At 55.5% G+C, this 23,034-nt stretch overlaps 1 protein-coding gene and 1 non-coding gene across 2 annotated transcripts; one reads left to right on the plus strand and one right to left on the minus strand.

Annotated features, from left to right (window-relative positions):
* The first annotated feature begins 473 nt into the window (after positions 1–473).
* RTL1 (retrotransposon Gag like 1) lies at positions 474–21,677 on the plus strand. The gene is made up of 3 exons (XM_087821619.1): positions 474–516; positions 8,368–8,435; positions 16,333–21,677. Exon 3 carries the CDS (start codon positions 16,419–16,421, stop codon positions 21,675–21,677), a length of 5,259 nt encoding a protein of 1,752 aa, XP_087677745.1. The 5' UTR covers positions 474–516; positions 8,368–8,435; positions 16,333–16,418.
* Positions 5,815–5,891, minus strand: LOC148094001 (small nucleolar RNA SNORD112). The gene has a single exon (XR_015713665.1). It is a non-coding gene; the product is annotated as a small nucleolar RNA SNORD112 (small nucleolar RNA).
* Positions 21,678–23,034: the final 1,357 nt, after the last annotated feature.

The raw sequence follows: 23,034 nt of genomic DNA on the forward strand, positions 1-23,034 counted from the left end.
AAACGGATTGGGCCACAGAGGAGCTGGGATCTCAAGCACCGCTGGGAGGTGCTTATAACTAATCAATCCATCCCTGCCCACCCACGTCCCCCCAGCACTCAGCACAGCCTTGCTGAGCTGTCTTCAGCTGCAGGGTGTGGTGGGAGCCTCAGACCGAGTAGGGTTCCATCCCAGCTTGGCCTCACACCGGCTGAGAGACAGTGAGTACGGGACCTCACCTTTCCCTGCCTCAGTTTCCTCATCAACCCGGTGGGGATTCTGAGGCCAGTGCTCAAGAGTTTCTGCCGGGGAGAGTCCTACGCAGCCAGCCCAGCTCAGAGCTTGGCCCCTACATCGGCTCCATAAATCTCAACTGCCATCACCCCCCCCCCCCCTTGATCACTTGATTTACAGTGACTCACTCCCTGCCTCTTTCCCCCACCAGACTGTGCTTCGAGGACAGGAAGCCAGCCGGCATCCAGCCAGCCTTCGTGTCCAGCTTCCCACTCTCTCCCACTCGGGTCTGGGCCCGGGAAGGTAGGTGCACCGTGGTGGCTTGGGGGAAAGTGCATGGATGGGTGACTGTATCCCAAAGCCAGGCTTCTCTTTCCCAGACACCTCCTGTCTACCCTGCTCCTTCTAGGAAGCTAGGAAACTGCAAGAAAGCTGTTTCTTTCTGCCTTGCCCCCCGGTGCCTCGGGCTGCTACATACAATGCAAGTTCTTGCTTTATTAAGGACAGATGTGGGATTGCGTGTCATTTTTACCGTTTATTGCATCTACTGTGAGCTCACAGGCCAAGGGCTGCCTCAGGCTGCCTGGGGTTGACTTTGTGAGCTTGGTTAAGCCGGCAGAGGGGTCTCTACCCGGCCAGGGACCCCTCTGCACTGGGAGCGAGGTCTGGGGAAGGCCAGAGAGGTTTCTCTCGGGCTACAGTGCTCAGAGCGTGCGTGAGTGCGTGTGCCTCCCTCCCTGGGTCCCGCGTCTGTTCCACTAGCTGTCAGGAAGTGTAAAATGTGAGCCAGGCGACCCTTTATCTCCTTTAGTCTCACTACAAGCCGGCGGGGAGCCCCTCTCATCTCCTTTCCCGAGGAAAAACCAAGGCTCAATAAGGTGAAGGGAATTGTCGCGGTCCCAGCTAGAGATCGGGAGTCAAGCGGGGGTCCGCCTGGCTCAGGAGGCCCTCAGCCCCGCAGCGGCCGCCTGCTGGTGCCGCGGCTGCGGCCGCCACAGCCGCGCACTGACCAGGGCCGCCCCGCGGCTCCTGCGGAAAAGGCAGGGTTTGCAGAGAGCGCCTTCTCCCTGGCAACTAGCAGAGGGGCCATAAAAAACTGAGAGGGCTCCGAAGCCGCTTAACAGAGCTCGAGAGCCGCTGGCCCCGGAGGGGAGAGCCGCGCCCTCCCCTGGGCTCCCTGCAGAACAGCAGGGCAAAGGGCTCCGTCCCGGCTCCCAAGCTGCAGGCGCGGAGGCGCGCGGGACAGGTGTAGACGGCCCGTGATCGGGACCGGGACAGGGACAGGGACAGGGACCGGGACCCCAAAGCTGACCCTTGATGGGGGGCTCGCTCCACCGCGCGGGAAGAAGAGGACGGGCAGGGAGCTGGCTGCCTGCAAAGCGCTGAGGGCAGAGGGGGCGAGGGGGCTGCGGGAGCCACGGAGGCAGAGGTGGGAAGCGGGACTGCTCGGCAGAGCGGCTCGGTGTGCGAGCCCCGCGCGGGCTGCTCCGGGAGCAAGGGAGCTCCCTGTTACGGGAGGCATCCGAGCAGGGAGAGGCAGGCCGGTACTTGGCCGGGAGGCTGCAGCGCGGCTCCCTGCCCGGGCTGGCAGCCCGCACGTCTAGGCCTCTGCGCGGCTCCTCCGGAGCTAAGTCCCCGCGCGCGCGGGGCGGCTGCCGAGGAGGCGGCTGGGGTCAGAGCAAGGATGCGCACTTTCCCCTGCACCTTGCCCTGAGCTGAAGGGCAAAGGCGCTGCCGCTGGCTGGTGGAGCGAGAGGGAGAGGAGCGGAGAATGGGGGTGAGTGCTCGGGGCCAGCGGGGGGCGCGGGGGGCTGTCCTGCAGCCAACTCCCCATCTCAAGGGCCAGGCTACCTAGAGAGGCCAAGCGCCCGCCCTGGCTCCCAGGCTCAGAAAGGCTGGCCTGGGTCCTCTCAGGGGCAACAGGCTGGTGCAGAGGGTGGGGGGCAGCCTTCCCGGGGGAGCAGGTAGTAGGAGGGGGGATCCACTGAGCTGAGGGGCTGGCCGGTCATGGGAAAAGCAGGGCCCCTTCCTCAAGCATGGGCCACAGCCACCAATTCGGCCGGCTGCTGGACCGTGACTTGGATGCTCTGGGGACTCCTGAAAGCCCCTCACCCAGGACACGGCCGAGGGGCCTGCATGGTGATGAATGAGTCCAACCCTGGAGTCTGGGGCTGGCTCTCCAGGTCCATTCATGGGGACTCAGTTCCCAGGAACTCCGGGTGGATGGGGCCTTTATCAGGGGACCCCCGCTAGACGCGGCTCTGTTCTGAGGTTTCTAAAGGAGTTTTCTTGTCTTTGTTCCCAGTGCAGGCACTCGGCGTGCGTGCGTGCGTGTGTGTGTGTGTGTGTGTGTGTAACAGGCTGGCAGAGGGGCCAATCCCAGTTCCTTGTCCCTGAAATGACCAGGCTGCCTGCCCCAGCTCACCCTCGGGGGCAGAGATGCACCTCTGAGGGGTAGAGAGATGTGGGGAGGTTGGGGACACCAGGGACGCAGGGACATAGCACCTTGACACTGCTGTCTAATGGTCCCAATCCTGACAAGCCGACCTGCCAGGGCCCCTTCAGTCCGTCAGCTCCGGGGCCCCACAGCTGCTCGGAGCCGCCGAGGGGAGGCAGCATGGTGTTGCAGGTGGAGAGCGCAGAGCCAGAGCGCAGGCTGGCCCCCCGCAGGCAGGCCGACCGGCGCCGAGGCCGGCGTGGGTGCTCCCCAGGCCGTTTCTTTCTGAGTCCTGTTTGTTGTTTCTCGTCTCATTGCTGTTGTTTTTTAATCTAGTAAATAACTGACATTTTGAAAATGTTGGTAACGTGGTATTTACACGTGTGTTACAGCCACTGCGGCATTACATGGGGGGGGGGCGGGTGGAAAAAGTCACTCACGTAAGAAATTATGCAAAGAAAGGTTTCTGGTTGGGGTAGCTGGTGGCTCAGAAGAGCACTGAGAATATCCTGGGTGTGGATGTGAAGTCGCCTACCTGGGTCCCTCGCCAGCCAGAGAGGCCCCAGGGCAGTAAAACCTTTAGCCCCCTGATGGGCAGGCTGGCTGGGGGGGCAGCTGCTCCAGACACAGGCTCCCTCACCCCAGCGGCTCCCTCACCCCAGCTGGAGAAGCGAGGATAGCGTAGGGGCGGGGGGCTGGGGCTCCCGAGGCAGGGGCAGCTCCACAAATAGCCGCCGAGAAACAACCCCGGAGTGAGACGTGCCCTCGCTCGGAGTAAACAAACTTGGGAGAGAGGGGCCTTTGTACCCGGCTGCGGCCAAGGAAGTTCACTTTTGTGTAAAAGGCAACACAACAGGGGAGTCACGCTCCCACCAGGGCGGGCTGTGCCGGGCACAAAAGCCTCCTTTAGGCTGGGCCCGGCCCAGGAGCACTTTCTGTGAAATTCTGGAGAAGCCAGGTTTAAGCCAGAGGTTCTTCCAGGAATTATGAACCTCTGGAGACTGGAACCACTGTTCCTCCCGAGCCACCCCTGCCAAAGTCTATAAACTACAAGCCTGAAAAACCTGCCTGAAGAGCAGCCTGACATTTTATATATATTTATAAAAAGTAAAAAATAAACGATCGGCACACTTTTCAGGAGAACCCAATTAGAGCTGAGGGGGGCGGCCCCCTCCCGTGCCCCCGGGGTGCTGGGGAGAGGCCACATTTCCCTGGGGCGGGGGTCTGTGCTGGGGCTGGGGGCTCAGGGGCTTTTATCCCACTTGCTCACATTGTCTCTGGGCCTTTTTGTCTCCTCGGAGGGGCTCTGAAAGGAGCTGCCTGTCTCGGGGGGAGGTTAAGCTCTTGTCTCAGGAGGGGATGGGACGGACAAGGCTGCTGTTGATTTTTGCTGAGGATGGCGAGCTGGTTACTGTGCGGGGTGATTTATTTGTGCCGTTTCCTCTTGGAGCCCCTGGGAGGTTAGGGCTGCTGTTTTTAATATCAGGAAACTGAGGCACAGAACATCTCGAGGACTTAAAAAGACGCGCAGTTCTACGTCTAGTCCGTAGCTGCGTCTGCGTACGAGATGGCCGGTCTCTCGGGGTGCCTCATATTAACCCCCAACCCCGGGGGTAGAAAAGGAACCAAAACCTTGAACCTTGAACGTCGGGTGCCTTTTGTTCCGCCCGAGGGCAGGTGAATCCTGTACCCCAAGGGTGATGTTGACTTGGCATCCTAGCCTTGTACCCCAAAGCCTGTGTTCCTTCTGGGACATTCCAGTGCAGCTAAGGTCCAAGCGCCTCTCCCCAGAGCTGCTACATCACCCCAGCTGGTAGCCCTGTTGTCACAAGCTAGGACTTTCCTCTTTCTCATATTCTGGGACCAGCCCCATTTCCCCCCGGCGAGCAGCAGACCCCAAAAGACGCGACCACCATTTTCAGGCTGTAATTATGCCCCCAAAACATGTCACTGGCTCTCACAACCGTGAAATGCTGCTCCCCCCGACCTGTGGACCCCAGACTCTGGGTTCTGGGGTACAGCACACAGGGCGGGCGGCGGGCATGGGAGGAACGCGGCGTGTGCACCGGAACGGCAGGACAGGGCAGTGCGGGGCAGGGGGGGTGCCAGCCTGGCCCCCAGGCGTGTGTTTGCAGGTCGACGGTATTGTGAGCACTCACCCGTGCCGCGGAGCACACGGCTCCGACCTCTGACACTGCCATCGGCCGGGGAAGAATAGGAGGCGGTTTTCATTTCGGGGACGTCAGATCCAGGCAAGACAGGAGCTGGGGGCCTTGGACACGGACAAAGGAGAGGGGCTCATTAGCATGTGGCCAGTTTGCTGAATTCTAGAAAAATGCAAAACACTGTCTGGGACTAGGAAGACGTGTCCATGAGGAGTCACAACCCTGGGGACCCAGCTTTGCTGGACTTCTGAACGTGGCGTTGGGGGCGCGTGTGTATTTGGTCTGGAAGGCCGAGGGGAAAGGCACACGGGGCAGGTAGCAGGTCTTGGCTGCAGTGCGCCCAGCAGCGGGGCGGGGAGGGGCCGAGGCCGGGGGCCTCCAGCCAGCCTCTGAGGGTCTTACGTGCCCGGATAAGGCTCCTGGACCACGTCCCAGAAGCTCCAGGAAGTCAGATGGAGGATTTAAAGCAAGATCGTGACAAGGTCAAAACGGCATTTTAGAAAAAGCTCGCTCAGTGAAAATAAACTTTGCAGAATGTTGAAGGCGGCTCCCTACCTCCGAGAACTCGGGGTGAAGGACCCGTGTTTACAGATGGAGCCACCGCAGCGCGCACTGCGGGGTCATTAGCAGCAGCGCAAACACGGCGGCTGAGCAGAGCGCGCTAATTAAAGGCCGGCGCGGGACCGCCCGCCCGTCCCGCTGTGTCTGCAGCACTGCACCGTAGGCACCCACGCTGTTTACTTTCTCGTGCGATGTAAACAAGCACCCAGGAACCTGTCGGCCACCCCGACAGGACCTTGAGCAAAGCTTCTAATGAGCGAGCGCACACACACACGAACACACGAACACACAAATGCACACATGTACACACACATGCACACCCCGGCACGCACACGGCTGGGGTTTTTGACAGCAGAGGTTCTGATCGGCAGTGGTGCCTACATCCCACGGAATATTAAACGGCTCTTAAAAAGAAACAGCCGAGACCTATTGTCTTCTAATGGACCTGAGTGTGTTGTGCAGAACTGGATTGATCATGATCTTTTGTTCACAAACACTTTCTCACCGTGGGTCCAGGCATGTCCCTGTTTTATGCTAATGTGAGCATTCATACGCTCATCTGTGATAACGCCATGAACACTCGGGAGCCCACTCCCCAAATCCAGACGTCAGCAATTACTCACACCTGCCTCTAACCCCCATCCCGCGGGGCGAGGGCAGGGGGCTTTCGTGGCAGCGGGGGCCGCTAAATACACTGCGGTGTGCGTAGCCGACAGGTGCCACCGTGCTGTTATAAGGAGTGGCATCGATCTTTATGATCTCAAGCCGATTCCCTAGTGAAGAAAAACTCGCTTTGCAGAAAGGAATCGTACACTATGATATAGTTAATGGAAAATAAAGAAAAGCGTGCACTTCAGAGGTCTATTTGTATCCATAGGCAAATGCAGAGAGAAATATCTGCAACATTAACCCTGAAGACCGCATCTGCAGTTAGCACACGTAGGGGTGGGGGGAGCTGCGAGGGAGGGAGGGGCTGAAGCTGGCTTGGGCTTTTAATAGCCGTGTTTGATTTTTAGTGATGAGTGTATTAATTATCAATGCATTTCTCACATAATTAAAATACACATTTTTTGTGAGTGGGAGTATTTTTTTAGCAAATACAAAAGGAAGGACATTTTGACTGATGGAATAGGAGTGGACACATCCCCAACAAGATGTGCAGACACAGGGGGGTTATTTTATCTCAAAGACCATTCTTTTTTTTAAATTTTATATGTTTGAAAGCTGGAGCCGGGGGGCCTCCAAGTGGCGTTTCAGTGAGGAGGCCAGCAGGTGTGTACCTGCCGGCCCCCAACCCCTCAGGCCGCCCAGCAGGTGTCTGCAGCATGTTCATTGAGGAATACCTTTTCCTTTTCCTTATTCTGGGCAAGGCTGCTCCAGGTGACTACTCTGAAGTCTCTGTGATAGTTTTTCAGGTACAGAGCATATTTATGATAAATTTAAATAAAATACAGTACCCAGATTGAAGTTAGCTGCACCGTGAGGACGATCACTCCTCCTATGTAAACCCAGGCAATGTCAATCAAGTTAGGGAGCTGACGCAGGGGAAGGCCCCAGGGACCCAGGGCTGACCCTCCTTGGCCCTTTTAAGGGACAGTTACGGGAAAGAGCCACCTGAAATAGCCATTTTTTACATGTTGAGCACCTACTGAGTGCTAAGCATTTTACGTTATTTCATTTAAAGCATCAAGGCAATGCTTGAAGAAGGCTGTCTCCTCCTACAGGGGAAGGAGGGTCACTTAGAGCTACCGGTCCCAAGTCACCCACCTCCTCCCAGGGGGTCATGCCCCCTGCCCCTGAGCCCCCAATCATAGACGTCCCAGTGGTCAGCACCCTTTTGTATCACAGTGAGAGATTTTAACACCTCCCTTGATTACATATGATAGACAGACTAGTGGAACTGCCTGATTCTGGATTTTTAATTATATTGCTGAATTAAGGCTGTAGAACTCCCACCCCTCAAGGACCCTCCCTCCCCAGAAAGGCTGTCATTGTACAGAGCAGGCGCACCTACTTGGTCTGCTGCGAGGTCAGCTTGGGAGGGCCACACACCTCTGCGGGCAGGTGTGCCATCCTAGGAGCTCAGGCATGGCCGGACCCTGGCCTCAGGAACCCAACGACTCACTGCCCTCCAGGGGGCAGCGAGCCCCAGCTGTGGAACCAAGGGCTCGAGTTAGTTCCATTCTGAGGGTTGACACATTTACAAATTATTCAAATATATAAATCAAGGGGAAAAAGATCATTTTCAGACCTTAGATTCCATCTTGGGCCAGGCATCTGCTCCCTTCCTGGGAGAAAGCAGCCACCTCTCCTCTGGCCACCTGGGAGGGAAGAGAAACTGCTCGTGGTCCCGCCAGCGTGCAGCCCACCTGTCCCAGCTGCCACCACCTCAGGCCCCACTGCTACCAGCAGCCCTACTGTGTGCTGAGGGAGTGTGGACAAAACACTATTGGGACCTCCTGGATGTGGGTGGGGCTCCCAGGTGAGGGCAGGGCCACCAGCCTGGAAGATGCTACTTACAAGGCAGTTTCACTCAGGGTGGCACAAGAGGCTGGGCCCGACTCACATCAACTCTAAACAAAGTACATTTGCTGAAAGCAAAATGGGGGTCCAGCAAGAATGGGGGCTGGACATGAATGCCAGTGTGGCCCTCGGTGGGGTGGGCATGCGGCCTGGGTAGGTGCCAGTTAGACACTGAGTGGCTTGAGGTGTGTCCTGGGCTTCAGATTTCTCTCTAGAAAATGGGGAAAACAAAACTAACACCTTCACATTGGTTATAAAAATCAAGAGAATTAAACCGTGCCTGGCATGTGCTAAGTATTCAAGCGATACCAGAGAAGGACCCAGATGCAGCCATGTGGCGAAAGGGGGTTTGTGATGTAGTCACATGAGGAAAGCTCGGGTACTGGGATGCTCTTGTGGAAAATGTGTGCTTGTCCCAGAGCTTGGGCATGTGTATTAAAGAGATTGATTTATCCAATAACTTTTCAGAAAGAAGCGCGGTTCCAGTCCACGGGACGGGAGCCAATCCACTGACTGACTGACTACTTGCATCAAAGGTAAGGTTTGGGCGGGGTCCATGCTGACCTCACCGTGGGGCTTGGGGGCTGGGGGGACCTGGGCACATGATGAGGTGGGCCAGTGATCGGGAAGAAAGGTGAAAAGGTGCTTCTGGTACTTAATACCTCTGTTCAAATACCTGAGCAGCTATAATTAGCAGGTCCTGGGCCAGCTGTCCCATCCCTCACCGACAACCAGATCAGCCCAACTGAGTTGGGAGTGACCATGGGCTTTTTGGGGAGACACTGAGGCCCCCACTCCTTTGGTCTGGCCTCCCATTGGGCCACAAGGCTGACTGTGTGGACCATGGAAAGAAATGAGCCTCTCTGGCCCTGAGGGTCCCTCGAGGTCCCCCTGTGGCCACTGCCTACCCCACACGGTGGGTCTGATCCTCTCCTCTCCATCCACACCTGGCTTTGCACACTGCCCCTGCCTCTTCACTCCTGAACTGGGCCTCAAAGCCCCTCAATTTAATTCTGGGAAACGGGGAACCCACCACCTCATAAGGAGAACAGTCAGGGACAGAGGCTGAGCAGCCAGGGTCCTGCCTGACCCTGAGCAGATGCCCAAGAAACATCAGTTGTAACGAAAAGAATCTAATTACCTGTCTTGATGACACATGCCTCCTGCAACTACAGACCCCGAGCCTCCCCAGCCTCATCAACAGCCATTCATCTCCTGGGGTGTTCAATACCCTGAGTGCCAGCGCCGCCTCCAAGGCGCAGCTCCTGGGCAAGTTGCTTCGCCCCGGACTCTGGTTCACTCATTGTGAAGACAGGGCATGTTCCCCTCATGGGGCGAGTGACATAATTAAGTCGACACCAGGTGTGAAAATGCTGACTGCACCCCGAACACCACAGTTACAGCGATGTGCGGACAGTGTAACATAGGAGCCCTAAGGAAGAAACAGGCCCTTACTGTTCCCATCTCCCCTGGGAAGACGTGCTCCTTCCATTTGTAAAAGGGGACCCTGAGGCTGCCTTCTGCTCCCGCTCAGGTCCTCCTGCCACGGGTGCCACGCTCCTGGCCCATCCACACAGCAACTGACCATTTGAGACACAACCAGATCCCACTGAGACTCCAGCCTGGCTGTCAAATGTGAACAAACACTAGAAACCACTAGCCTGGGCTCCCAACAGTGCCTTAGATGTAGGGACCTCAAATTAAGTGCAATAGAAGGACCCCCAATTTGTAAGAGCAGCTGATAGGGTAGAAGCAAGGTGGGGAATCCCAGAGTTCTACCTACTCTTCCAAAACCCTCCCTTCACCAAAACTCCCCAGGGTTACCCCTCGAACACCTCTCAGGACCCCAGAGTGACAGGAACAAAGTGAAGAGACCACTACCCAACCCTCCTTGCAGGTCTGGGGAAACTGAGGGCCCAGGAGGGGAGGGGGTCCCAGTGGGCAGCTGGATAGCTCCTTCCCCTGCTCTCTTGCCTTGAAAGGAAAGAGCAGCGTCCAGAGCAGCTGATTGGCCCGGCCGATTTGGGCAGCTCAGGACACTCTGGTCTGTGACCCCCTCTCCCAGCCCCTCCCTCGGACGGCACTCTCCCCCACCCAGGGTTATTCTGGGCAGAGTGATCCAGCTGCCCCCTGGAACTGCCAGTCAAGGGGTGGGGGAGGGGCAGGGACTTGGTTGCAGGAACATTGCCAGGTTAGGGCCCTACTGGCCTTCACCTCGATGGCCGGGGGGAGGGGAGGAGCTTCAGGGGCCCTCTCCAAGAGGACCCCCACCCAGCCCGGTTTGGGATTTAAAGAGAAGGCCTGGGGCAACCCCAGCTCTGCCATAACTCCCTGCCTGTCCTGAGTCACGGTGACCCCCTTCCAAAGACTCAGTTTCCCCAGGGCCCGACTTTCACACCCCAGGGAGGAGAGGGGAGACGGGCTGCTTTGGGTCAAGGGGAGGAGGCTCTGTCACCTACCACACCCAGTGGTCTCTAGCCCCAAGCCAGGCAGTTAAGTGGACAAGGCAGGGGCCTGGGAGGGAGGGACCCCTCAGGGAGCTTTGCCAGGTCAGCAGCCCCTGTAGGGCCCACAGTCTACTCCTCATGGGCCCCCAGGGAGCCACCACTCTCCCTGTCCACTCCGGACTAGGGAGCTGAATGAGGAGTGACCACAGCCCTGGTCCTCCCCAGGGAAACCAGCAAGGACCCCCAGGCCTTAGCCTGCCAAGGACATAGCTTGACCTTTAGGTCAACAAATCAATTAACAATTGGTGGCCCTTCCAGTGCCCCTATGTGGAGAGCAACTAAATGGAGGTGATTCATTTTGGGGTCACTTAGCCCTTAAGCCCTAGTGACTGTGCCCCCCCCAAACCCAGATGGCTCTGAGTATGTCCTAGAAGCTGGCAGGGTCTTCATGTGATGTTGACCCTGACACCCATCCGGGCAGCCTAGAGGCTGGGGTCCCAGGTGATAGGTGGAGTCAAAGAGGCCAGGAAAGAGGAGCATGGAAGAGAGAGCCCCAAAGCCCCCATCTCCTTCCACTCACATGCTCACCACCCCTACCTTCCTGCTCAGCAACTGGGCCTCCCACCCCCTCCGGTTCTCACCTCTCCCCTAACTCTCCGCCCTCTGCCCCTAGCCCAGGCTCCACGCTGCTCCTAATATCCTCCCATCTCCTCTTCCAGGCTCTATTTTTAAAATCAGATTTCCTTTACTGTACAAGGGAGCTGACAGGGAGAGGTATTCGCTGAGGGATGGGCCCCCCGCCCCCCCCACACCCGAGCCTTCATAGACACACGTAGGCAGCCCCGACCCAATGGGCCACTTGCTCGGAGGCAAGCGGGGAGCTGACCTGACCGAGAAGGCTCTGAGCACGGCAGGTGGTGAGGCCGGGGTGTCTGTTTGTGGGTGTCGTGGGGAGAGGGTCTCACTCAAAGACCCCACACTGAGTGCTCTCAATCCTGATTGGGAGGAGGGTGTGAAGTGAGAATTTCCAAATCAGTGGGTATTTCTTAAGGAAATTGTCCTGAGAATTGAGACCTCAACTTGGATCAAGCTACATTCGTAGGACTGAGCCCAGAAAAGAGGCAGGGGCAGCCATGGGCATGGAGTGACAGGGGAGGGGCGGAGGCGCCTCCACATTCTGAAATGATGGCCCAACAAACCCCAAAGTCCTCACAAAGGGGCTGGGCAGCTAAGCCCAGGGAACCTTCAGAGAAAGGGGCGGAGGGACCTCCCAGCCTTGCCCCCAGGACCCCGCGCTCACCTCCGCCAGGGCATGTAACTGTGAGGGCGTGGTCCCCACCTCCTTGCTGGTGGCAGATGTCTGGCAGGGTGAGGTCACCTCTACTTCTTTACCCCAGGATCCAGTACCTGTCCGGGAGGGGGAGGGAAAGAATTAGGACGTGCGGCTGTATGAATTAATGAATTACAATGCAGAGTATCCGTTTAAAAACATCAAAAGGCCTGGGGACAGTAAAATCGAGATGTGTTTGGGGATAAAAAGTCAGGCTTTCGGGGGGGCGGGGGAAGTAGGAGGAGGAATGGGGCGGGGCGTTGAAGCTAGAAACTGGACATGATGAAAAATTTTGGTTTTGTGCAAAGGAATTTGGGTTTTATATCCTAAGTAATGAAGAGCAACGTAAAGGTTTTTCAGTTTAGCAAATACTTGGTGCCATTTCCATTCCACACTCAGGCCTCTGGGTCTTGTGTTGTGGACGTGAAATATGGGCGGTTTTAAACCGAGACCACCGCCAGTAAATCTGGGTGCCACACTGAGGTGTCGGGGTATCTTGTCAGTGATGGAAAAGCGTGACAAGATTTCAAGACGGGCTTCTACGAATAGATTTGAGGGTTTCGGGGAAGAAATCTGGACTTTATTTTGAGGAGTGACAGGATCAAACTTTTAAATCATACTAAAGAGTTTGGGTTCCTGCCAAAGGGTTTTAAGAAATGTGATGGTGAGGATTTGTGCCTGTGGGAGATAAGTCTGCAGATAAACATGATAAAATGTACTTTAAGGCTAATGGCTCTGGGCTCTATATCACAGGCAATCAGGAAAGGAACATTTGGACTTTATGGGTGGAGGGGATGCTGATGTCTGACTTTGGGGAGCACGCCAAGGAGGTTTGATTGATGTTGGCACCAAAGTTGAGAGACTACAACCAGGGGACTCCCATGATCAGCATCGGGAATATGCAAAAATATTTGGAATTTATTTCGAGGCGCTGACAGGATTCAATTTTTGCACACGCCTAGGAATTTGATTTTAGCCAATAAAGTTCCAAGGGAGGGACATCATGAGATTTTTTTTGTATCTGATAAACAGTATGCAGGGAAATTACAAAATAAAATTCACAATTTATGCTAAGAACTTAGACTCTTGATTCCATAATTCCACCACTGAGAGAGTGTTAAGAGTTTAAGGCAGAGCTACAGGATCAAATTTTATACACTGTGCTAGGAAGTGTGAATTTTATTTTAAGGGGATGACAAGATCGCATTTTTATATCATGCTAATAAGTTTGGACTTAAGCCAATAAAGGCTTTAAAAGAATGCCGGGGTGAGATTTAGGGTTTTTTTATAGACCAGTCTGAAGATAAATTACATGGTAAAAACACTGCATTTTATGTTAAGTAGTTGGGACTTTATGTTACAAGGCAATGAGGAAACCTTGAAAAGTTTCAAATTGAGTTACATGATCCAACTTATGCATTTCGGCAGAGCTACAAAAGTGGATTTTTATGGTAAAGATAATGCGATCAGATTTTTATAACAGGCCAAGGAGATGAGATTTTATGTGAGAGCTGAAGGCATCTGAGCATTTCATTTTAGGGAGGGATATGATCTCATTTTTGAACCCTCAATGCAGAAGCGCTGGGGTTTTCGCCAAAAGAGTTGTAAGGAGTGACTGATGAGAGTTTTGTCTCCAGGGGAATTAGCTGGCAAAACACATTTTATGCTAAGGTATCTGGATTTGATGAGCCAGATAATCAAGAGCATGGACAGCCCAGAGGAGGCACCCTTTGGCCCAAGTGCATTGCGCCTGCGAGGGAGTCTGGATTTCAGCCACTGAGAGGTCTTAAAGAGGGAGGGCGTGCAGAGTAATTAGAAAATAAAGTCTGTTTTATGCCGAGGAGTTTAGATCTTGTGTCTAAGGTGACTGAGATATCAGAGGGTTTTATGCAGAAAGTTACAGAACCAAATTCAGGTGTCTTGCAAGGGCCTGAGACCTTTTATTTGGAGGAATTACATGGGCAAATTTTTGTATCATGCTTGGAAGTTTGGAATTAGGTCAATAAAGGGTAGCCAGGTAAGGTTTTGGGTTCCATGTCCATCAATTTGGAAATAAATGACAAGGTAAAGAAAAAATTTATTTTATGGCAATTGGAACTTCATATTATAAGCAATGAAAAGAAACTTTTGTTAAGTTTTAAAAAGAGAAGTTAGGAGGAAACTTTTATGCATCCTGCTAAAAGTTTGAACTTTGACATTAAAAGGAGTTATTAAGATCGCATTTTTATAATATGCCAAGGATACTAGATTTTAAGTTGAAGACAGGAACATTGAAGGACTTAATCAGTTACATCATCAAATTTGTAAATAATTAATAATTGTAGACTTTATAGTAAAGAAGGGGTATGTGATCTAGTTTTTAAATCATCTTGTTAAGGAGTTTAAATTTTAGTCAATAGAGTTTTAAGGTCTTTAAGAGGCATTTTAAATTTTAATCAATTAAAATTTTTAAATTTCTAATATTAGCCAATGAAGGATTTTACAAGGCACACTGAGATTTTAAATTTTAACCAATTTAAATTTGTAATATTAGCCAATGAAGGGTTTTAAAAGACATACTAAAATTTTAAATTTTACCGTTTTTTTTATTTTAAATATATCAGTCAGTGAACAGTTTTTAAGAGTTTTTAGTGAGATACTGATATTTATATTGTAAATTTGAGATTTTAACTAATTTAAATTTTTAAATTTAAAATTTTAGCCAATAAAGGGTTTTATGGGTTTTAAGGGACATAATGAGATTTTTATTCCTAACAGAAAATTAAGTGAATTAGTCAATAAATTTTGTATTTCAATTAGAACTTTATACCAGAGACTTAGAATTTTACAATAAAAACACATAGCTTATAGGACTTTTTATGAAGAGAAAATAAGTTAATTTATGCAAGGTGTTCTATGCATGTTGCTATGGTAGAGATGCTGAGGGGGATGGGGATGCTGAGGTCATAGAGATGCTGAGGAGGATGGAGATGCTAAGAGGGATGGAGATGCTGATGGGGATGCTGAGGGGGATGGGGATGATGAAAAGGATTTTATCACATTTGTTCTTTATGCTAAAAAATATACATAATCTCTACCTTGAGAAATGGCATGATCAGAATTTTCTATTATTCTAAGGCCTTGAAATTGTAGCCAGAAAATTATTTTGGTGAGTTATGTGTCAGGAATTTTTATGCTAAAAGACTTGGACTTAATATAGTAGACAGTAAATAAACAGCAAAAGGTTTTAATCAGAGGACCTGCGGGATCAAGCTTAACTGTCATGCTAACAGCAACATACTTAATTTTGAGAAACAGCAGATCAGAATTTTATATCTTGTTGGACAGTTCGGACTTTAGCCAATGAGGAGTTTACAGAAGGGAATGAATATTTGTTTGTAATGGATCGGCCCAGTGGTTAAGGAGAAAACCGAGAAATAACAAAAGGTGTTACACATACAAAAAGCATAACCGTAGAGCTAATCTATGGAATGACCAGAACTCAGCTTGCTGCACCCCAGCAGAGAAGAAATGCGCAAAACCCCACCCCAACATCCCTTTAAATTCAGTCTTGGCCCACTCAAAACCACCCATGACTAGATTTTCAAATACCCACTCCAAGACAATCAGACGTCAAAGATACCTCCCACCTCTACCCCTCAACTCAATGTCCCAACTCGGCTGGATACGCCCTGCTTTGGGGGAGAACCAACCAGCAACAGAGAGTAACAGGGTGAGCCCCGCCTGATAGGATCGGAGGAGGGGAGTCAGTATGTTTGCACGTGTGGAACTGAGGCCAAATTTTTAAAGTTCCCAGACCCCACAGACCAAGAGGGCGATCCTGGGGAGGTAGAGACTTTAGGAGGGGTGGGGAGATGACTGGCAGGTTTCCTCAACGGCTCAGAGCTGGGGAGAACACGGCAGCAAGTGGATGAAAGGGAGGAAGGGAAAGTAGCAAAAAAATCCCAGCTGGGATCGCGTGGCCACGCGCAAGTCTCTGGCACATCCCCGGTGTTTTACAAACATTTACGGGGAAAGTAAAACCCGGAGTCCAGAGCTCTACATCCAGCCCCCGCAATTTCTACTTTGCATCTAAGGGAGGAAATAAAGCTATTTCGGGCAGTTGACCCAGCTGACGGAACAGTGGCCAAGTGCCCATTTTTCTCCACTCCCCCGAACTTGTGAAACAGCAGGCATCCCCGCTAGACATTCCCGCCTCGCACCGAGGCCAAGCTTGCTCGCGGCGCCTCGCCTGCCAACTCTGAGATGTGAGCTCAGTGACTTTCGAGTGACCACAGAAGGGAAGGAGCACTGACCAGGCACCTGTGCCAGGGTGAAATGAGGCGGCCAGTGCATCCTGCCAGGTGCCTGCCTGCCACGGCGCTCTGGGCCCATCGCCCCACCAAATTTATGGGCTGTGAATTTCTCAAGGCCTTGGGGAAGTAGGTGGGCCCGCCAGGCGGAGGAAGCCGGGGAGAGTGTAGGCAGGAAGGTGAGAGTAGGCAAGAAGGACCTACTCTCTCCCTGTGGGCACCACGAGTGGGACGCAGAGGCTCCCCCCGTTTCTCTCTGTTCGGATGTGTAGGGCATCTGATTTGTCCTGAGGATCCTGACCCTGACCTCCTGAGACCCTAAACCACTCCCTTTCCTGTCCACCCTCTCCCCCCGCCCCAGCAGGTTCTGGTCGCTGTGGTCCCCAGTCGCTGACTGGACACATCGCCACCTTACCAGTCTTCAGAGACCACTCCTTTCCATCCGACGAAATGATAGAACCCTCTGAAGACTCATTTGAGACGATGATGGAGCGTAAGAATCCATCATCAAAACAAATGGAGTCCTCCGAGGGCTCATCCAACACCACCGCGGAGAGAGAAGACGGAGCGCAGGCGGGGGCCGGGCCCGCCCCGGGCCCAGCCCAGCCAACGGAGGAGATGCCCACTGTCCTCCTCCAAGACATGGAGGAGCCATCCAGTGTTCCAGATAGAAAAATAAAGGATTCACCCAATGACCTACTCCAAGACCTGGAGGAGGCATGCGTCGCTGCAGAGGGGGATCCGACCGGCGAGGAACCTGGTGAGATGGGAGAAGCATCCGTCAACGCGTGGGGGGACCCAGACGAGGACGACGACACTGACCTGAGCGACTGGGGAGACGACGATCTTGAAGAGCCGCCCGCGGCCTCCAGCTCGGAGTTCGGGGCCACGTTCGAGTCCCTGGTCTCTGCGTACTTCCAGATGCAGGACCTCAGAGAGCAACAGAGAGTGGCAGAGGAGATCCTGGTGAGGGGGCTGAACGAGGGCCGCCTGCCTCGCCCGGAGCCCTTCTCCGGCGACCGCAGGCAGTTCCACGAGTTCATCGTGCTCTGCCAGCTGATCCTACAGAGCTACCCCAGGAAGTTCTTCAGCGACCGCCGGCGGGTGAGGTACGTCACCAAGTACCTCTCGGGCACCGCCCTCGAGTGGGCCCGAGGCCTAGCGCAGGAAGGCAGCCCCCTGCTCAGCGACTTCCCGGCCTTCCTAGAGGCCATGTCGCAGGTGTTCGAGTACAAGCAGTCACTGCGGGCGGCGGAAGACGCCATGTTCGACATCAGGCAGGGCGACCGCCCCGCCATCGACTACATCAATGAGTTCCGGGCCCTGGTACCCACCTTGGGCTGGCCAGACGGAGTCCTGCAGGCCCACCTGTGCCTGGGGCTCAAGGAAGAGATCAGGCACTATCTGTTCCGTGTCCCGCAGCCGGACTCGCTGGACAGTCTGATCGTCCTCGTCCTGCAGATAGAAGAGAAGCTGGCGGAGAGAAGGGCCGTGCTCAGGCTGCCCCCAGAGTCCCGCCCGCGGAACATGACCTGGATCGACTCACCGGCCCCGGAGAAGTGGGCGGTCGACAGCTGGCTGAGCTATGAAGTGCAGCCTATCGATCGCAGGCACCTCTTCCTGCTGCTCCTGGTGAGGGTGAACCCTTACCACAGCGTCGCCGTCCAGGCGCTGGTGGACTCGGGCGCAAGCTCCAACTTCATGGATGAGAGGTTTGCCCAAGAGCACTACGTCGAGTTGTACGAGAAGCCCTACCCGCAGCGCATCCACATCATGGACGGCTCCCTGATCGGCAACGAGCCCGTGTGGCTGCACACCGAGCCCCTGGTGTGCATGCACCAGAACCACCAGGAGACCATCCAATTCGACATCGTCCCGTCACCCAACGTCGCCGTGGTCCTGGGCATCGACTGGCTCCGTATCCACGCCCCCCAGGTCGACTGGGTCAAAGGCCGCTGCACTTTCCACTCTCCCTACTGCCTGAAGAACTGCTTCCGCCCACCCCCGCCATGCATCGCGCTCGAGAAACACGCCGTAAGCCTGCTGCCCGGTCTGTCGCCCCAGTATTCCGACCTTGCCGACGTGTTCAACCCGAAGGAAGCAGATGAGGAGACTTCCGACCAGCCAAGCTCAGACGGATCCGATGATCTTTCTGAATCAGAGCCCTCTGAGCTTCAGCAGGCTGGAGACAGTGATCAGAGCAGCGAGACCGACGACGAGAGTCCCTCTTCGGATCCTCAGGAACCTGTGGATGCTGAGGCGCAAAAAACAGCCAGGCGGGGGAATGAAGACCAGGCCCTGGAGGACATGCTGACCAAAACGGTGGACTGCATACAGAGCATTCCCGTCCTGTTCAACCCGTTACACGGAGCTAAGTGGTTCACACGGCTGGAGCTGCGTGGGACCACCATGGACGAAGACATGAAAATACTGGAAACGGAAGAGGTATGGAAAGCGGCGTTTGGGATGGAGCTTCAAGCGATGGAGAGCTACCAGCCCTTTCAGATCTGCGCAGACCCTCTCATCCCCCAGAAGGTGCTGCTCTACATCCTGAGGGACATGCTGGGCAAATTCGTGCTCTCCTACGGGCACGACGTGGTCATCTACTCAATGAGCCAGGAGGAGCACCTCCTACACGTCCGCCAAGTCCTGGTCCGCTTCCGACACCACTACGTCTACTGCTCGCTGGACAGGAGCGAGTTCCACCGGCACAACGCCGAGGTCCTGGCGTTCATCCTGACGCCCAAAGGGGTGAGGCTGAGCAAGAACATCTCCAATACCATCCGGGGGTACCCGATCCCCGGCTCTAAGAAGTCCCTGCGCCACCTGATCCAGTTCATGTTCCCCTACCGCCACTTCGTGGAGCGCTTCGCCGTCACGGCGGAGCCCCTGGTGCGGCAGCTGCTGAGCAGCGCCCCCTTCCACTGGGGGGACGAAGAGCAGGAGGCCTTCGAGAGCCTGAAGCGGGCGTTCCGCAAGGCGCCCCTGCTCCACCACCCGAAGCCCCAGAACCCCTTCTACTTGGACACCGGCATCACCAGGACCGCTCTGTACGCCTCCCTCATCCAGATCGACGAGCACAACGGCAAGAGGGTCTACTGCGCTTTCTACTCCCGATACCTCGCCCCCGACGAAGTGGACCTGCCCCCGCTGGAGAGGAGGGGTCTTGTGATACGGGCCGCCCTGAAGGTGTGGAGGTGCTACCTGGAGAACACCGAGGAGCCCATCATGATCCTTCTTAATACCGAGGATCTAGCCTCTCTGAATAATGACAGGCTCACCGTAATCCTCCCGGGGCAGTGGGTCGGCTTCTTCTCCCGCTTCCACTGGGACATCATGGAGCGGCCCGAGCAGGACAGCGGCTGGGTCCTGCCGCCGCGCCACTCCCACCGCAGGCCTTTCCAGGCCCGCAGTGCCGCCTGGCCCTGGAGGCCCATCGCCACCGGAGGAGGGGAGGGCGGAGAGGCGCCTCCCCAGACCCAATCTCAAGAGTTCCTGACTCAGATGCCACTGGACCAAGTCCTCCTCGTGCACTTCAGCGTGGCCCAGATCAAGGCCGTCGTCCTGAACTTCTTCAGCGGCCTGCTCTTCTGGAAGGACAACCTGGCCCTGGCGGCCCTGCTGGTGATTCTGAAGGAGAAGCAGCGCCCCCCGCAGCTGCCCGCGCCTACCCTGGACGTGGCACGCCTGCCGGTCCAGCGCTCCCCGCGCCTCATCCTGGACCAGTCCCTGCTCACAAACCCTGGCATTGCCGCGACCATCAGCCGGCTGCTGACCCAGATGCCCCCTGACGTGGACACTGACGCTGTACGGGCCGATCAGAGGGCCCTGCTGCCTCGGGGCCCCCGGGTCCTACACCTGCCACCTGAGTTCTGGATGATGCTGGATGAGCGCTTTGGCATCAGAGTCGCCCCCGGACAACCCCAACCCATCCGGCTCGGGAGACACTCCCTGGAGCTGCACGTCGTCGGTGGTGATGTCGTCTTGCGAGAAGCCCTGCAAGACGACCTGCAACGTTACCGTCAGTGGGGCCTGCATGACGGCCTGCAAGACACCTCGCAGGACGCGCAGGCGGACGACGACGCTCAGGGGGATGACCAGGTGCAAGGGGACCAGGTGCAGGAGGAGGATGGGCAGGAGGAGGATGCTCAAGGGGACCAGGTGCAGGAGGAGGATGCTCAAGGGGACCAGGTGCAGGAGGATGATGCTCAAGGGGACCAGGTGCAGGAGGATGATGCTCAAGGGGATGAGGTGCAGGAGGATGATGCTCAAGGGGACCAGGTGCAGGAGGATGATGGGCAAGAAGATGATGGGCAAGGGGACCAGGTGCAGGAGGATGATGGGCAAGAAGATGATGGGCAAGAGGACCAGGTGCAGGAGGATGATGGGCAAGAAGATGATGCTCAAGGGGACCAGGTGGAGGAGGATGATGGGCAAGAGGATGATGGGCAAGGGGACCAGGTGCAGGAGGATGATGGGCAAGAAGGTGATGGGCAAGGGGACCAGGTGCAGGAGGATGATGGGCAAGAAGATGATTCTCAAGGGGACCAGGTGCAGGAGGATGATGGGCAAGAGGCTGATGCTCAAGGAGACCAGGTGCAGGAGGATGATGGGCAAGAAGATGATGCTCAAGGAGACCAGGTGCAGGAGGATGATGGGCAAGAAGATGATGCTCAAGGAGACCAGGTGCAGGAGGATGATGGGCAAGAAGATGATGCTCAAGGAGACCAGGTGCAGGAGGATGATGGGCAAGAAGATGATGGGCAAGGAGACCAGGTGCAGGAGGATGATGGGCAAGAAGATGATGCTCAAGGAGACCAGGTGCAGGAGGATGATGGGCAAGAAGATGATGCTCAAGGAGACCAGGTGCAGGAGGATGATGGGCAAGAAGATGATGCTCAAGGAGACCAGGTGCACGAGGATGATGGGCAAGAAGATAATGCTCAAGGGGACCAGGTGCAGGAGGATGATGGGCAAGAGGATGATGGTCAAGGGGACCAGGTGCAGGAGGATGATGGGCAAGAAGATGATGCTCAAGGAGATCAGGTGCAGGAGGATGATGGACAAGAAGATGATGCTCAAGGAGACCAGGTGCAGGAGGATGATGGGCAAGAAGATGATGGGCAAGGAGACCAGGTGCAGGATGATAATGGGCAAGAAGATGATGGGCAAGGGGACCAGGTGCAGGAGGATGATGGGCAAGAAGATGATGCTCAAGGGGACCAGGTGGAGGAGGATGATGGGCAAGAGGATGATGGGCAAGGGGACCAGGTGCAGGAGGATGATGGGCAAGAAGATGATGGGCAAGGGGACCAGGTGCAGGAGGATGATGGGCAAGAAGATGATGGGCAAGGGGACCAGGTACAGGAGGATGATGGGCAAGGGGACCAGGTGCAGGAGGACGATGGGCAAGGGGACCAGGTGCAAGGGGCCGGGGCCCTCGACCCCTACCCTGCCCTCCCAGAGCCCCCGCAGGCCTCTGGAGGAATCCTCGGCTTCCTGCACAGCCACGTGTATGGTCCCCAAGATCAGCCCAGCCTGGCTCAACCAGACCCAGCAGCCAGGAGCCTGGCCCACTTCCTGGCCATGATCTGTGCAGAGGACCCAGTCCCACTGCGGGGCAGACAGCCCAGGGGACGAGCAAGGCTGGAGGAGCTCCCCGAGGATGACGAAGACCCCGAGGATGACGAGGACCCCGACGAGCAATGAAAACACCTCTGCACCAGCAGCGAGACCCCCGCTCCTCTGCCCGACACCCCACAGGACCTCCGCTCAGCCTCCCCGTGCCTCAGACTGCTTTGCTTGCCCCCAGCGCTCTTCTTGCCACTGCCAACCCAAGGGAAACCCACTCAAGAAGGGCAATGACCTCTTCAACTCATCCACCAGCAACATCATCAGTGCCAACCAATGGACTAACCAGTCACCAGACCCAGAGCCACCTCAGGGCTACACACATTCCGTCTTAATTCTCCAGGTCCCAGGCCCACCACTGGGAGTGAGATCGTGACAGGAGAAAGCAGTGATGAGCGGAAATGACCCCATGACCCCAGGCCAGGCAAGGAATTGGGCATAGCAGACAGACAAAGCCAAGCAAGCAGATGCCAGAGACCCACCCCGCTGCCGTGGCACGTGGCCATCTTGTGCCATCCTGGGACACTGACCTCGGGTGCTCCACTGACTTCTTCTACCTCCAGCACCGGTGCTCCTGCTCCCTTGGACCCGACCGCCACCCCCACTTCTCCACGTCATGCCGTGGTGCCTCCCCCTTCCGCCCCCACCACCCCCTGCCAAGCCAGCCACCCCCACAGTCTGGTCCGGCCCCCTCGACACTGGCTGCCTGACCCTGACTCTGCCTTCTTACCTGGGTGGTATGCTCCACGGAACGTCCCATCGACCCAGTACTTACCAGGCTCGCACCCTCGAGAGTTCCCATGACTCCACGGGACTCTGAGAGCTCCCCACCCCCCTCCCAGCACTGACAGCACAGGGGGGCTCCAAAACGGACTGAGGACTTGCGAGACCCCCAGTGGACTATGCTGATTCGCTTAGAGTGTTCTTGCCAGAACCCTGCTTTCTGCCACAGGGAGGAGACCCTTCCCCACACCCTCCCCCCTATCCTTTCGCTATGCCCCCCAAAATAAAGCAGAATAAAAGATTATCTGACTTTGTGGTTTGTTCTGAAGGTGGGGGGGATGGACAGGATGGAGGAGGGAGAGAAGGGGGGATATGGTAGGCTCTCCCCTGAAACAGGCCCCACCTGACACCTGGCACACAATCCAGGGAGGGGGGGACATTGGGAGCTGCCTCTTCTTGAGGGTCCAGAGTAGGGACTCCAGAAATCCAAGAACTACCTCTGGCCTGGGCCTTCTTCCACATGAGAAATGAGGCAGGGAAGGTTGTGCTCTGCCCCCTAACTCAGGGTCTGAGAACCAAGGAGCTGCAGCTTCAAGCTCCTCCCCCACCACCCCACCACCCCCACCACCCCCACCACCCCCACCACCCCCACCCAGTGGAGGGGGCCAAGCACCTCCAAGGCTCCACAAGTGGCAGAATGGCTCTTCTGACG

Source organism: Miniopterus natalensis, chromosome 1 (assembly GCF_054644295.1).
Source record: "Miniopterus natalensis isolate mMinNat1 chromosome 1, mMinNat1.hap1, whole genome shotgun sequence".
NCBI classification, from domain to species: Eukaryota; Metazoa; Chordata; class Mammalia; order Chiroptera; family Miniopteridae; genus Miniopterus; species Miniopterus natalensis.

Coding starts and splice junctions, on each gene's coding strand:
- RTL1 (XM_087821619.1), top strand. CDS start 16,419: ATGATAGAACCCTCTGAAGACTCATTTGAGACGATGATGGAGCGTAAG.